General features: G+C 38.3%; 1 protein-coding gene across 2 annotated transcripts in view; it reads right to left on the bottom strand.

Annotated features, from left to right (window-relative positions):
- Nucleotides 1-16,618, bottom strand: part of galnt13 (polypeptide N-acetylgalactosaminyltransferase 13) — a 433,026-nt gene that overhangs the window by 73,169 nt on the left and 343,239 nt on the right. For both annotated transcript variants that reach the window (XM_072579362.1, XM_072579363.1), the window contains exons 9-11: nt 13,640-13,779; nt 11,112-11,210; nt 145-279 (exon numbers count right to left, since the gene is read on the bottom strand). In XM_072579362.1, coding sequence (XP_072435463.1) covers nt 145-279; nt 11,112-11,210; nt 13,640-13,779 — 374 coding nt within the window. The remainder of the gene's footprint in view (nt 1-144; nt 280-11,111; nt 11,211-13,639; nt 13,780-16,618) is intronic.

Below are 16,618 nucleotides of genomic sequence, written 5' to 3'. Positions count from 1 at the left end.
GAATGATTTTTGAAGGATAGAGGAAGTTTCAACACCAGCATCACCAAAGAAAAAATTTGCATCACCAAATTTGAAAGTTTCCTAATTCATGAAGTGTGGATCTCTGAACTTGTTTTGTAAGTCAAGTTTAAGTATCAAGCAAACCTGTACATCATATTCCCACAGTTGGTTCCCTCTCATGTGATGACACTTCAACATGACAATTGGACCATTTAGCCTAGACACATCCAGACATAGATCATCTGTCCTGATCTCTTTTTCTGCTGTGTAGGAGAATACCTGGAGGGAGGAAAAAAAATGGCACAATTACACAATGACTCACATATGATATTTCTACTGTATACTAAACAAAATCCCCACAGCTTCTTCCCCCATTTAATTGTCTTAAAATCTTGGCTGTTCACTTTCAGTAGTTAAAGAAGACATTATGCATACTATCACAATTTTAAAAAAATTACTTCAAAGAGCTACAAGATTCAATTTAGACAAAAATTCTTTTGCTGTTCTCCCATAGTGAATTTAATGAAACATATATACATTATGTTCAGATATCATTCAATAAATTATTCTTTCCACTTACAAATATCTCATCAAAATAATAGGGACTATTTCTAGAGGGATTATTAAAATGTGCCTTTTTTATCACATTTAATTTATTTTTCAAGTAATTGGGAGAAATTGGTTCCCAATTTTATGGATAAAGATTTCTGAGGCAATTCCATGTGTCTAAACATGTCAAAGATATCCACTCTACAGTGAATTAGGGAATCTTTCAGGCATCAAACTTTTTCACAATGTAGCTGAGAGATCTAAACCATGCTGAAAGATCTCTAACTGGTTAATAATAATCTGCCTCTGAATCTCGTTGGTTGCTGCAGTTCATGAGAAACTTTTGACATAGGAGCAGTGGCTATGAGATTACAGGATATTAATTTAAGCAATTTAAAACCAAAAAATGTAGGCATTGTATGCCTGTGATTTCTTTACCAGAATTCCAGTCCAATACTGTTCCTGCATAGAAGCACCTTAATGGAGAACCAGTCGTACTCTTTATTGTTGCTTCATTTTCCAATTTAAGCTACTCATGGGAGCTTGATAAGTTTGTCAAGTGATGACCTTAAACAGGCTTTTGGACACTTGAATATGTTTCTGAATATCCCAATATGCATTTAATGAGCCTTCCAGGAAATATGTCCTTGCTCAGTGGAGCTGGTGTTGGGCCTGCACTTTTCAGTTTCTTGGTTTGACTGGTAGCATAGCCTGCAATCCTTAAATGAAGGCTACCACCAAGCATACAAGTTAATTTTTTTAAAAATAACTTCCAAATTAAGATACCCCTGGTGTTGGAAGTGTCAAGAGTTCTCTGTGCATAATTCCACAGGACTCGTAAGGACATAGTTAATAGTGCTTGGTCCCATCCATGCTCCCCTTCTCCTTTCCACCACAGTCTCAGAAATTGATTTGCGCTCTACATGTTGCCCTGCATGCAAACTGCCTGGGGCTGTATCAGCAGCTTTCCAAAATTTTAAAATATAATGTCAGAGGACCAGTATCAATTAGATCTCAGTCCTGTCTCATTTCCTGATCCCAGATCAGGAATAACTTAGATTATGACTTAAGTAATTACTGCATTTTTGCTCACTTTTGTTTTGATATAAACTCTTATTAGCATTTTTGTTAGCAACAAATTGCAAATGCAGTTACTTCAGTGTTAAAAGTGCAGAGAACCAGCCTGTCTTTTTTAGTACTGGTATTATGCAATATTACCTATTACCAGCTATAGGTGTACTTAACTGCTGATATGATATTAAGGTTTCAGTAAAGGGAGATAACCATTGCCTGCTTTTAATTTAGTTTTTCTTATGGTGCTGGCCCAGGTTTGTGATAGAATTTTTTTTTCTTTGCCAAATCATCACAAGGTGATAGACTACACAATGTGAAAACTAAATAATGATCTCAGTTTCTAGTGTTTGTGAAGTGCTGTATGTATTATGGACTAACTAAACTCAACCAAAGGTAACAGCTGATTACAATACTTTGTCTCTCCCATTGTTTTGGCTATAGCATTTTAAAAAGTACCAAAGTTCCACTTTTCTTTGAGTTAGAGAAAAAGAAGAGTATTTGGCCTTTTGAAGGCAGCAGTAGCAACTTTGAAGAGGGGAAAAATCAAATCATAACCTAACAGTGTAGCTGAAGGGAGGCTGGGTAAACTGAATCATTCAACAGGGAAACAGACCCTTCAGTCCATCCATCCATGCCAACCATAATCCCAAACTAAACGAATTCCACTTGCCTGTGCTTGACCCATATCCTGCCAAACCTTTCCTAATTGTGTACTTATCTAAAGGTCTTTTAAATCATATGGACTATCATGGAGATAAAAGAAAGAATGGTTTTCTCATGTTCCTTCTTCCTTGTTGTCCATTTGCAACAGATGTGAAAGTTTTTTTTAAGGTATACTAACTCCTTCATGGAGAATAGTCCACCCCACTTGTACTGAGTTGCATTAGGTAGGGTATGGCCTCAGATCCAGTGATAATAGAACCTATTGCCCAACACGAAATACAGCAGTAAGTACTACATGCCATGTTATCAGCCACAATGTTTCCAACTGACCAGTATTACAATAAAGATAAAATTAATATGTCTTTTGCTGAAAGATGCCCTATGATTCATTCAAGAGGCTTAGTAATTTTAACAAAAGACTTGTGCTTATGAAATATTACACCAGTCCTCTCAAATATCTCACTCAAAAGTGTGCATAATCAAATTGATCTTGGCTGACATTTCAGTTCAGCCCAGAGAACTCTCACTAATCCCTAATTTATCTTTTTAATTGATTAAAGTATTCTCATCAAGACTGTGAGCAAAGCTGAATGTCACTGCTCCCAGAATGTTACACAGAGCAGGATTGAGTCTCATGGTAACTGGACATCTGCAGGGAACTATCCAAACTAAAATTAAAATTGCATGTATTTCCATAAAGATGTGCATTTAGACCTATGTTCATTGTGATTGTAACATAAAAGAACAAAGAAAGAAGCTGTATCAAATCCAGTTTCTTTTGAACATTAACTTGGTATGCATGAAGGATAATTATCGCCCCTGTATAAATATACTTATTACACTAGTCCACATCTCATTTGAATATTGGAAAGTGCAAGAGAGATTAAAAATAAATGTTCTTGGGCCAAACAAAACAACATTCACATCCTTTCAGGAGTAAATAGATCAGCAGGGAAGGATAAAACTAATTAGCAAGGCAAAAGGAGAAAATCTATGCTGAATGTTAAGAAATAGATGTATAAGACCAGCAGGATAAGTGGAAAGCATGGAAATAATCAACAAAATTCAAGCCCTGTATGCAAATCCATCCATTTTAAAAGCAAACAAGTCAGATGGACAAATTAATCTTCATTTCTACAGGGATAGAATTGGAAAGTAGCTGAGTTATATTAAGTTTGTACATTACTTTGAGAAGACTACACTTGATGTACTGTGAATCATAGAATCCCTATAGTGTGAAAGCAGGCCATTTGGCCTATCCAGTCCACACCAACCCTCCGAAGGGCAGCCCACCCAGATCAACTCCCCTACCTCTGTAACCCTACATTTCCCATGGCTAGCCTACACATCACTAGACTCTATGGGCAATTTAGCATGGCCAATCCCCCCAACCTGAATATCTTCAGATTGTTGGAGGAAACCCAGGCAGACAGAAGGAGAATGTGCAAACTCCACACAGGTAGTCACACGAAGTTGGAATTGAACTTGGGTCCCTGTTGCTGTGAGGTAGCAGTACTAACCACTGAGCCAACATGTTACCCAACAGTGAACAGTGCTCATTCCTGTATTAGAGAAAGGATACTCTGGCACTGATTTCACGATCTAGGGAGTTCTGGAGGGTCACAACTAATGAATCCACTCACTATCTTTGTAATTATCTCTACCTAAAGGTTAAGGTTAGGTTCTCCCTGTCCCCAGTGTTATGAAGGATGGGCCTGGCCTCATTGCTGCAGTACGCTCCAAGTAGTAGGATCACTATGCATTATCTCTCCTTTGCAGAAAAATTTGTAAAGGAAAACACCTTTGACCGTTAGTCCATCTGAGAGTTGCAGACTGGCACATTCTAAAATCAAGGACTACATGCTGAGGCAGCTGCTGACAAGGCAGTGGGGACAGACTACAATCTAAGGTCTTTCAGTCGAAGTACGATGAAGGTCTGTTTAGTTAGCAGACCCTCTATTGTCATAAAATCTATGAAAATATTTTCCTACATGAGTAGGAAATGCCTTTGTTTGCAACTGCAGGAAATGTCAAATCCCAAAATTTGTTCTTTTTTAATCCACGATGCCTCAACAAAACTGATTTAATATCTTGTATTTGTACATAAAGATCATTTACAGTCATAGAGTAGGGACAGAGACTACTATTATAGAGTCATCAATACAGCATGGAAACAGACCATTCGGCCCAAACTGGTCCATGCTGACTATGGTGCCCACTCAGCTAGTTCCAATTGCCCGCATTTGTTCCATATCTCTCTGAACCCTTTCCATCCATGTACCTATCCAATTTTTAAAAAACGTTGCTATTGTACCTGCCTCAACTCCTTTCTCTGGCAGCCCATTCCATATACGCACCACTTTCTATATGAAGGAATTGCCCCTCAAGTCTTTCCTAAATCTTTCCCCTCTCACCTTAAACCTATGTCCTCTAGTTTTCAATTCCCCATCCCTGGGAAAAAAGACTATATGCTTTCATTCTATCTATGCCCCTTATGGTTTTATACATGTTAATAAGGTGTAATTTCTTCATGAATAACATTTTTTTTACACTAAAAATCTATTAACTTACAGATAATTTATGAATGAAGTATACTCTCAAAATTTTAAGGTAATTTTTAAAAAACCCTACTGAGAGCACATTCAGCCCAACAGATTAGAAGATGATCTAATCTTCTAGAATGATACAGAATGAATAAGGTTTACCTCCCTGCAAACACTGCGCAAATTAGGCCTTTTCCACTAGAGTAAAGATTTAGAGGGGTGGTGGGGGAGGAACATGACAGAGCTCTTCAAGGTTATACAAATACTTAATTGGTTAGGCAGAGAAGATGCAGTAAAGCCAGAATTAGGATCCATTAAAATATAATAGTCACTACTAGAAATGTCTTTACACAGAGTGGTTGGAATTTAGAACTCACCACCATAGGGAATGGTTCAACAAACTGGCACAGTTGCAATTAAGGGGGAGTTTACTAAGCATATGATGGCTAAAGGAGTGAATGCATATGTCGATGGATTTGAAAGAAATGTGGGAGGCAGCTCATGTGAAATACAAACACTTGCAGCAACCTATTGGACTGTGTGTGCTATAAGTAGGATTTTAATAGAGATAGCAAGTGTATAAATTGCTTTTGATCTTAGAAAATCCCAAAATTCACAGTGTCCATGGGTTGTAAGGCGGAGAGAAAACAACTGCGGGTCAGTTAGCATGGCAGAAGTAGTAAGCAAAATGATTAGGGATAAGATAACAATGCTTCAAAAATTAATGATGATTAGTATCACAATAAAAGTAAAGACTGTATTATCCACTTGCAAAACTGATTTTAATACTTGGGATTTCCATGGACTGAAATGGTTTGAAAAAGGGATAAACTATGACTTTAAAATGGTCACAGTAATTACCTGATCACAAGTTGAAGAAAGATTCATTGAGCTAAGCTATTAATTAAAAGAGTAGAGAATGTGGTGCTGGAAAAGCACAGCAGGTCAGGCAGCATCCGAGGAGCAGGGGAAATTGACATTTCAGGTGTAAGTCTGCTCCTCAGATGCTGCCTGACCTGCTGTGCTTTTCCAGCACCACACTCTCGACTCTGATCACCAACATCTGCAGTCCTCACTTTCTCCTATTAATAAAAAGAACTAGTCTGAGCTGAATTTAAGATTTAAACCCAATTAGACTGAAATCATTAATCAGACCTGGATCACCTGTTTGATTTACATCTTGATGTAAATTCACATGTTAGAAGTATAAAACATCTCCTGCAATTATTCAGCTTGAAAGCAAGGATCTCAGACATTGGGATACATACACCAGCTGTACAGAGAGCTGCTTTTGACATAAGGACAGGAGTTTTGACTAGAACATATTGGAGAAATATCTCTTTCCCTTCACCTCTCAAAGGACAAAGCACCTGGTGATAATGCAAACTGAAGGGATACTTCCAAATACAAAGAATTCAAAAACATTTGCAGTTCAGCTGCCGTTAACTTGGGATGTCCTAAATCAACTGTGATGTCAGGTGAAAACCTAACACATCAAGAAAATTCTAAGGTCTTGAAGTTGCTTATTAAACTGCACTGTCCTTCCATAGACTTATGAATTGAGAACAAGAAATGAAAATGAAAATGGAAATGGCTGCTATTACCCCCACGCAGATGATGTACTTGGTGTTTTTTTTCCTCTGTCCGAGTGCATGGGCTGCCCTTCAATCACAATGAACTCTGCTCGCCCCCCACCCCCCCCATCTACTCTCTCCCATAATTCTCTTTCCGCTCTCACTCCCTGAGTTAGGAGGTCCGATGATCATCCTCAGTGAAGTCCATGGAACAATGCCAGTAGTAGTAACGCTTCTGATGGCATTGTCAGTGATGGAATGCTGCTAGCCTCAGATTGGCTGTTAACCCTTTGGGACTTCCATGAACAGGGTCTAAGATTTTGAGTAAAGCCTAACGCTGCCCATTCAGTCATTTAATTTGGTTGGACCAATGATGTCTGTTTCCAAACTGTTCCCCAACCAATGAGTAGGACCTATGTTGTCAGCATTACATTCAGCCAATAACTACTTCAGGATTTTAAGAGGAGTTGAAAAACAACATTGCATGATGTGAGGGAGAAAGCACTATAATCTTATTTTTCAAATATAAACTCAAAAAAAGCTTCAGTAGTCGAGTCACTGTTGTGGGGAGGCGAATTTCCTTTAAAGTTCAACCTGAAGATGTTACTGAACCAACCGGTCTTTTGGCCCATGAGGACATTTAAATCTGTCTACAGCATTGTCCCTCACCAGTCCCCAACCCCATTCTGCACAGACTGCTTTCATTCCAGTGCAATCACCTGCTACCTCGGGGAATCTGAAGGCAGATTAGAAAATCCCAATTCCAAGCTGCGGAAATCATAGCTGTGTGCAGAAAACGGTGTGAGGACAGGATGGAACCACAAAACTCACATGGTAATCTATGGTGTGAAATTCCACATCATCCGCCTCAAGCCCCAATACTGATGGAGGCTATAGGAACACAAATATTCAATACTTAACAAAATAATTGCAAAAGCATCTCACTCCACAGGTCATAGAGAGGGCAATGCATGCAGCAGGCACCTTATTCGAAAATAATAGGTGCGTGGCCTGCAATTTATTTGTCCATCGATTTCAACTTGAAAGAAAATTACAATTGGCTGTGTTTGATATGTGTTGCAAATGGAAATCACACAGCGTGTAAGTTACTGATGTATTCTGATGGCACTCAATTCAAAGCTAGCTGAATCTCTGATTAGGTTAAGTGAATATAATTTGTTTTCATGATTACGCATGCAAAGTAGTAGCATTTTAAGAATTATTTGGTTTGCCACAGAAACTTATTGCTGTTTCAATGTGCTTGCTGAACAAATGCCAAGCTTCTAATTTGCAAGTATTGCTTATAAGGAATACCTTAACTGAAAATATATTATAAATACAAGAAAATAAACCATTTACAATATACTCACAACATATTGTCTAGCTAACATCAATTTTTACAGCTAACCTGAGAATGCAACTTTTTAAAAAAAGGTTTTGTGATTTACACATGAAAGAAGTGAAATTATCATGGTATTCGAACAGATGAAAGACTCAACAGCCAATTAAGGTACTTTTCAATGTATAATTTCAGTTACATCACACTGTAAATGTTTGCTATAAATTCTGTGATTTACAATTGAGCCCTCCACAATCACCTGATGAAGGAGCATCACTCTGAAAGCTAGTGTGGTTCCAATTAAACCTGTTGGACTATAACCTGGTGTTGTGTGATTTTTAACTTTGATCCTGGGGATGAAGGACTTGTCAGTATGAGCATTTGAGGACTCTGTGTCTGTACTCTTTGGAGTTTAAGGATGAGGCAGGGATTAGGTTGAAACTTACAGGATACTAAGGTGCTTGGATAGAGGGGACAGGCAGATGATGTTTCCATTAGTAGGAGAGACTGGGACACAGCCTCAGATTGAAGGAACCCCAGATGAGGAGGAATTTCTTCAACCATAGGGTGGTGATTCTGGAACTCATTGCTGCAGAGGGCTTTGAAAGGTAAGTCATTGAGTGTATTTAAGACAGAGGTAGATTGATTCTTGATTAGTAAGGGGATCAAGAATTACATGTTGAAGGCAGGAGAATATCAATAACGACTGAATGGTCTTATCCTGCTCGTATATTTTATTGTCTTATGGGTTCTGCCAAATCTGCTGAGCTCCTGGTCTCATTACAGCCTTAGTTAAAACATGGACAAAAGAACTGAATTCCAGGGGTGAGGTAAAAGTGACATCAACGACTGAATTCAACTGAGTGCAGCATCATGGAACCAAGCAAACTGGAATCAGTGGAAACAAGGGGGAAAGCTCTCTGCTGATGAAAGTCATACCTGGCACAAAGGACTGACCTGTTGGAGGTCAGTCATCTCAGCTCCAAGATATCTCTGCAGGAGTTCCTCAGGGTTGTGTCCAAGGCCTAACTAACTTCAGCTGCGTCATCAATGACCTTTCTTCCTCCATGACATCAGAAAAGTGGGGACGTTCACTGATGAATGCACAAACGTTCAGGTCTATTCACATATCCTCTGGTATTGAGGCAGTTCATGCCCAAATGAAAAAAGACCTGGACATTATCCAGGCTTGGGCTGACAAGTGGCAAGTCATATCTGCATCATACAGGGGCAAGTCAGTGACCATCTCCAATGAGAGAGAATCTGTTGACCCCTGACTTTCAATAGAATTACGATTGCTAAATCCCCACCATCTCTGTCCTGCCAATTAACACTAACCAGAAATTAAACTGGACTAGCCATATACTGTGGTTTACATCTTGCAGTGATCGACTCCCCTGATGACTCCCCCAACTGTCCATTGTTTACAGGGCACATGTGTGATGGAATCTCCCCAGTTGCCGAGATAAGTGCACCTTCAACTACAGTCAAGAAGCTTGGCACATTCGAGAACAAAGCAGCCCGATTGATTTGCACCATGTCCACCAATATTCAATCCCTCTACCACTAAAGCCATGTAGCAGCAGTGTGAAACATCTGCAAGATTGACTCCAGAAATTTGTCAAAACTTTCACGAGCAGATTCCAAGTCACTCACCATTTTGACTTGGAAATATATTGCTATTCCTACAGTGTTGCTGGGTTAACAAACTGGAACTCCTTCCCAAAAAGCACTTTGGGTCTACCAAATGAATTGTAGCAGCTCTAGAAGGCAGCTCAGTTGCATCTCCCCCAGGGAATATGGGGATGCCAAGGGGAATAAGTACCTACCTAGGTTGTGAAGCTAACAATCAAGTAATGATTCTTAAAAAAAAATCTTATATTAAGTTTCTACTGTATTCAATAGTAGCTTCGATGTGGGTTTATACGTTATGTTTCAAAGTCACTTGTATGTGGATTATAATAATCTGTTAAGAAAAGGTCAATGGGATTGAGGGGAATGTAGCAAGGTACTTTCAAAATTGATATAATGACAGTTCACTAAGCAGTGTTTCGGAACCTGATGTGTTGGTGTCTGATGGCTCAAGTGGAGTTAGTCATGTATAATCCTAGAATGACTTCTGCTGTGAATTTAGGGGGTGAATCTAGTGTGGAAAGGCCTACTCAGCCCCAGCAAAAATTACAAGGCTGGCCTGCTGATATACAGAAATAAGCAGTCGAGAGGACTGTTGCTGGAAATAAAAAGGTGTCCTTGGAGGAAGGAGGACTGATGCAGCAGATACACACAGAAATTTTTAACTCAATAGGCTCCATTCCATGTACCTGTCACATGTAAATAGTTCCTTGTACCTTTTCCTCATTTTCACTTTCTGTTTGTAATGACCTAACACCAGCAGAAAAAAGAAACATTACTCATTGTCTCTGGGCTTTAAATCTCATGTCATACTTTGTACAACAGTCATAGCTGGTAATCATCTTCACGTCTGAAGGCCTCCATTTTCATGTTTAGTGGCCTACAATAGACATATTGTCTGGAAAATTAAGACCTCAACCCACAATTAGATGGATACAGGTTAGTTGAAGCACATTTTACATGATACAGATGCTTAAGGGAAATAGGGATGGTAGAAAGAAGAAGAAGCTCATGAACTTAGAGATTAGGGCTGTAGCACATTTTCATTTATTTAGTTAAAAAACACACAACACATAAACCTGTTGGACTATAACCTGGTGTTGTGTGATTTTTAACTTTGTACACCCCAGTCCAACACCGGCATCTCCAATTCATTTATTTAGGTTTCATTATTCATACATGTTGCAATATATGAAAACATTACTTTATGAAATTATGTAATGTGTTTGTGAGTTATGATTCTACTCCATGAAAACTACTTTCCGTAACCTTAAAACCAACCTCTAGCATATTAATCCTCCCACAATGGGTTGAAAACATCTGGATCAGATTTTAAAAAAATTAAAACAAGAAAAATGTTCCCAACTCACTCAGTGTGCACCTGTTGCCATTTTTACAATGCATGTTTTGTGGCATATGAGTGTTGTGTTCTCAAGAGGTTGTCTTGTGTGTTTATGTTGAGGCATAACAGGTCATAAACATGTTTAAATCGAGCTTCTGCACAGCACAACTGGGAGCCTTAATTAAATTCAAAGGATGCCACACAGATTTGCGAGGGTATGTCTCTTCTTCCTATGCCAGTTGCCAAGGGCCATCACAGATGATCCCTGGTTGTTGCCCTCTGTTTCTGGTTCCCCCACCTGGCAGCTAACCAGACTATCAATGTGCCCAGCTACAGACCAGGAAATAAAAGGAAAAATAATATAAAAATTAGGTCATTTCACACTGGGTACTTACCTGATTTCCTCCCATGCCATGGCAATTGAAGATGCCCACTTTTTCATTTTCCTTCCGCCCCATATTATCAAGGCACTGGTTTGTAGCAACATTTCTAATCTGAAATTAATTAGGTTGAAGACATTATGGACAAATGCATTCTTATTGAAGTAATTGTAGATTCAAATTTTCTAAAACTGAAATATACGTACATACAGTCAGGTTGACTGTACTGGAAGTCACCAATATGAAAGTAGCCTCAAGCAAAGCTATGATCAGAGGAAATTTATTTCTCCATACCATATTACTTATGTACTGTACATATAAAATAAACAGCCACCTAGTTAAAGTGGCACTTTAAAAAAAGGACAAAAGTGATTATTAGGAACACAACTAAAAACTAAAAGGAGACGTTCTGTATGTGCTGGTGTGGAGTATCATGGGTTTTATACTTTATTATATCCCTTTGAAATCATTTTCACTGTTATTTGTCACTGCCATTTCAGAGCACTTTGCTCCTGATAATGAATTCAAGATGACCCACGAGTTTCTGATGCAAGGTTTGCTGTCCTTCCTTTTAAAAAAAAAACAGGTATGCATTCTGGTCTATTTCCAAATAGTGGGATCTTCCCTGTGTTTATTAACTTCATCATTATAACTGTCATCATTGTCCCAGTTCCAGGGGCTTTACACAGACTTGGGCCAAATACCCAGGGATGGGCAGCACTGTGATCATAGCTACATAACATTCCCCATTGATATTATTGAGAAATACTGCAACTGCCATATGCCTGTAGAGCTGTCTACCCGAGGTTATTGATATGGTCTGCATCCAGAGGGAAAAATGAGATCATCTTTTGATGCATCAAGTTGCTATGGCATAGTAGTGTAGTGGAAGCAGATTTAAAATAGAGTTTCAAAGAGAAAGTGGATATTACTTGGAAGATAATGCAGGGCTATGGGAAAAGAGCAGCAGTATATTAACAATCGGATAACTACTCCAAAGAATCATTGCAAGCATGTTGGGCAATGTGACTTTCTCCTGTGTTGTATTGCAAGTCTCTAATATTTAAACTATGTCCCCTTCTTTTGGGCTCCATCGTCAAACAGTACCTCTTCATATTTTATATCCTAGTGAATTTGTGATACATATCTTTGCCTCAGAATTATTTTTTCTGATATAGAGCCCAAACTATAACTAGCTCCAAACTTTGTATGCAAAAAGAGGGATAAGGGGAGTTACATCTAAAAACGCTCCAGCATTTGAAAGCATGCAAATAATGCTTAGCCAGAATCACAACTGGCTGGAGGAAAAGAAATCCAATGTTAACTAGAACTATAAAGGGCTAATCCTTGCCCTCAAATGCACAGAAGAGTTTTGACTGTGACTTCAGTTTTGCTTTTATTGAAAACACTGATAACATCGGGAAAACTTGCAACAATTTATGGAATAATTCTTTGTTCCAGTTACAAAATAATTCTTTGTAGATTTATGTATCCCATAGTATATATTCGACACACGTCACAAGGGAGATGTGGAGGCTTTAACTTCACTTGTCGTAGAGTTCCCCCAGCAGGTGTGACGAGAGTCATGACAATGCATTGCTCAGTTTGGAATGGAAGTCTGATGGTGAGGCCAACTACAGGCATGACAATGGAATGGTGACAACTCCTGATATACTACTGTTTTAGACTACCATAGGAAATGTGGTATGCTCCCACTCAGCCAGCAAAAAACCTATGGATAATGCAGATGCAATAACTTGCGTAATGCCTACATAATGTGATGTTTTTCAGGCCAAATATGAATACATCCTCAAGCAAAAACAAAATGCTGCCACATAAAACACTGAGGATGCTGTAAAGCTGATTTGATTTGATTTGATTTATTATTGTCACATGTACCAAGATACAATGGAAAGTATTGCATTGCGTGCCAACCAGACATATCATACCTTATATAAGTGCATCAATGTAATAGAACAGAATGCAAGAATATAGTTTTAATCTGAACCTGAAACAAATGCAGAGAATGCTGCAGAAACTCAGCAGGTCTGGCAGTATCTGTGGAGATAGAAACAGCAATAACATTTTCAGCCCAGTATGACTGTTGTTCAGAACTAGGTTTTGAGTTGCATTAAGATTTCTCCAGAACTTGAGTTCTGTTTCTCTGTCCTTCAAATCTGCCAGAATACTAGCAATATTTCATAATGGTAATATAAATAGAAATTTTATAATACTCCAGCAAGTCAAATGGTATCCGTGGAGACCGAAGTTAAATTAACATTTCAGTATGATGACCTTTCATCAGAATTCTTCTGACAAAAAGTCATCTACCTGAAACACTAATTTTGTTTTTCTATAAATACTGGCCAGCTTGCTGACTCTTTAGCAGTTTCTATAATCAATTCTTAAAAAAAAACTTAGAGAATGTCAGATTAGTGAAATGGTAATATTTTACCCACATTCATAGAATTAAATAAAAAAAAACTTAATTATGAAAAAGTTAATAATTATTAAAAATAAAGAAAAGCTCTTAACATTCCTACCTCACCAAGTAAGTAGTAACGCCTTGGGATTTGGGAGTCAGGATAAATATTTTCCAAGTACCATGAAAAAGATTTGCACTTCAGTCTTTCTCTTAGGCCTTTTCTAGCTGACACATCTCCATAATCCACTTTAACAACACCTAGAAGTACAAAAGACACAGATTGCATCAATTTATTGGTGTTGGGTTTAAAACGTGTTACTGTCATGAAAATCTTGAAAATATACTTTGAATTTAGGAGGAAACACATAAACTAGTTAAAGGGGGAAGGTCTTCAGGACTTGACTGATAACCTAGACTGTCACTTCACTATAGTTCAGGAACATGAAGAGTTATCAGAGATGTAGCTTTCAAATAAAATGTCAAACCAAATTTCCATTTGCTTGTTCAGCTTGATATAAAATGATCAGATAGCAATATTCAAGAAAAGTAGAAGTCTTCATGTTGTATTGGCCAAAGCTTATTCTTCATTTAACATGACCAAAAAACACTTATTAATTTTGGTGTTTTTGGTGAACAAATGGCTCCCACACTTTCAATTATTTCACTGCATTACTTTACTTCTCTGAGCTAGACTTAATTGTTTTAATTGAGCAGCAGGTTTCATGAACAGGCTATATTTGTTCATGGGACATGGGCAACACTGGCTAGGCCAGCAATTATTGCCCATCTCTAATTTACCAGAGGGAAGTTAAGAGTCAACCATATTGCTGTAGGTCAGGAATCACATGTAGGCTTAACCAGGTGAGAACAGCACTTAAAGGACATTAAGTGAACCCAACTCTTTTTGTACAACAATTGACAATGGTTACATGGTTGCTATTAGACCAGCTCGTTGTTCCAGATTGTATTGAATGTAAATTTTACTGTCTGCAACTATGCTATCACCTTCCCATTTGAGAGCAGTAACTTGAATCAACCCATAACTCAAAGGATTCAAATGAAACAGCAAATTTTCAATGGGATGAATTGTATATCTGATTCAATTTAGATGAACAGAGATGGGCAGAACTGCAGATTAAACAAATTCAGTAATGGTACTGGAAAGCAAAAGAGTCATAGGCAGAACTGCTGAACACAGCTAAATGTCAGCAAAACAGATGTTGCAACATCAAAGAAAACCATTAAGCTTGGTGCAAACTGAAAATACATAATAATGGAATAAATGATACAATCTATCAGTGAATAAGCGTAAAATATAAGAGAGACATTGAAAAAATACTGTAGTTGCCAGAAATCTGCAAATTAAAGGGAGAAACTGCAGTGTCAAAATAGTAAAAAGATTACATAACAATAGAACTGGACCATTTATGTCCTTGAACCTATTCTGCCACTCTATGTGATTATAGTCTATTCTCCATATCCCTTGGGACACTCATGATAAAAATCTGTCAATTTCAATTTTGAAAAATAAAATTGACCCAGCTGGGGTCAAATTCAGAAGTTTCAGATTTCTACCCTTGGCATAAAAGAAAAAAAAATCCTGACTTTACTTCAAGTTACGCTCACTCTAATTTTGAGATTAAGATTGAGTTAGTTTTCTTTCTGCACTCCCCTATGAGGGTAATCACATCCTTGTATCTAATTTATTGAATCCTTTGGCCTTTTTAAAATCACTATTAGGTTATTAAACTTTCTAAATCCCCTTTTGCAATCTGTTTTAACCATTTACTTTAAATTCTTGTATCATTCTTTTGTGCTCTAACTGATCCCTAGAAATAATGTCTTTCCTGAAGTCAAGTGCCCAAAATTGATCAAGGTTTGATGAAGATTTAATGTGACCTAAAAAGTTACACTTCCTTATGCTTGTATTCCAATTCTCTAGTAAATTCAATGGCTGGAACTCATTAACATTTTTGTCTCAATTTTTTTGCTGGATCGAGAGACTAGTTGGTTGTCAGGCAGGTATCCTCTGTGGGAAGTCACTGCTGGGGAAAGTAGTAGAACGACAGAGGAACAGCAAAGTTTGCAAGACAGGGGTCTTGTGGTAAACCTTGGAGCCTCAGGTGGGAGGATGGAAGTCCTGCTCTGAAATCCAGAAATATGTAATTCACTGATAGAAATTTCACCTTCCATGCTGTGCTATTGCAGCACATACATGCTCATATCTAGGCATTCCCAGCATGCACTTGGAGTGAAGTGAGTGAGCTATCTCGTCACTTTAAAAGGATTGTCACAGATAGAGTCATAGAGATATACAGCATGGGAACAGACCCTTTGGTCCAACTCATCCATGCTGACCAAATATTCAAAACTAGTCTATTCCCATTGGCCAGCAACCAGCCCATATCCCTCTAAACTCTTCCAATCATATACCCATCCAGGTGCCTTTTAAATGTTGCAATTGTACTAGCCTCCACCACTTCCTCTGGCAGCCCATTCCACACATGCACCATCCTCTGCATGAAAAAGTTGCCCCTTAGGTCCCTTTTAAATGTTTCCCCCTCTCACCCTAAACCTATGCAATCTAGTTCTAGACAAACCCCACCCCAGGTAAAAGCCCTTGTCCATTCACCCTATCCATGCCCCTCATGATTTTATAAACCTCTATAAGGTCACCCCTCAGCCCCTGACACTCCAGGGAAAACAGCCCAATGCTCCAGGGAAAATAGCCTCATTAGCACAATTGTGATGTTTGTACTAAATATGAGAACTAATACCGTGATCTCAATTTCTAAACGTGACTAACAAGTGTCAATACAATTCAAATCTGTTGTTGCCATGACATATTTATCAAATGCAAATATTTCTTCCCCTTCCTTTCACCAATATGGCTACAGTTTTGAGACTTCTGCACTGCCTGTTGACTTTAATAAGAAGAATGTTTCTAACGAAAGTCTTGTGGATTAAGCTTTTGTACAAGAAAAATATTCCTTTAAGTAAAATAATTTATATTCTTTAAGAACAATGAACAACCCACCTTCCGAGGACCCCTTCGCCCACCTCCAACACACTGCATCCACCTGGACACCCCGCGCTG

The sequence above is a fragment of the Chiloscyllium punctatum genome, chromosome 10 (genome assembly GCF_047496795.1).
Source record: "Chiloscyllium punctatum isolate Juve2018m chromosome 10, sChiPun1.3, whole genome shotgun sequence".
Lineage (NCBI taxonomy): Eukaryota > Metazoa > Chordata > Chondrichthyes > Orectolobiformes > Hemiscylliidae > Chiloscyllium > Chiloscyllium punctatum.
The sequence above is the reverse complement of the archived record's forward strand: the minus strand, read 5'-3'. Positions and strand labels throughout refer to the sequence as shown.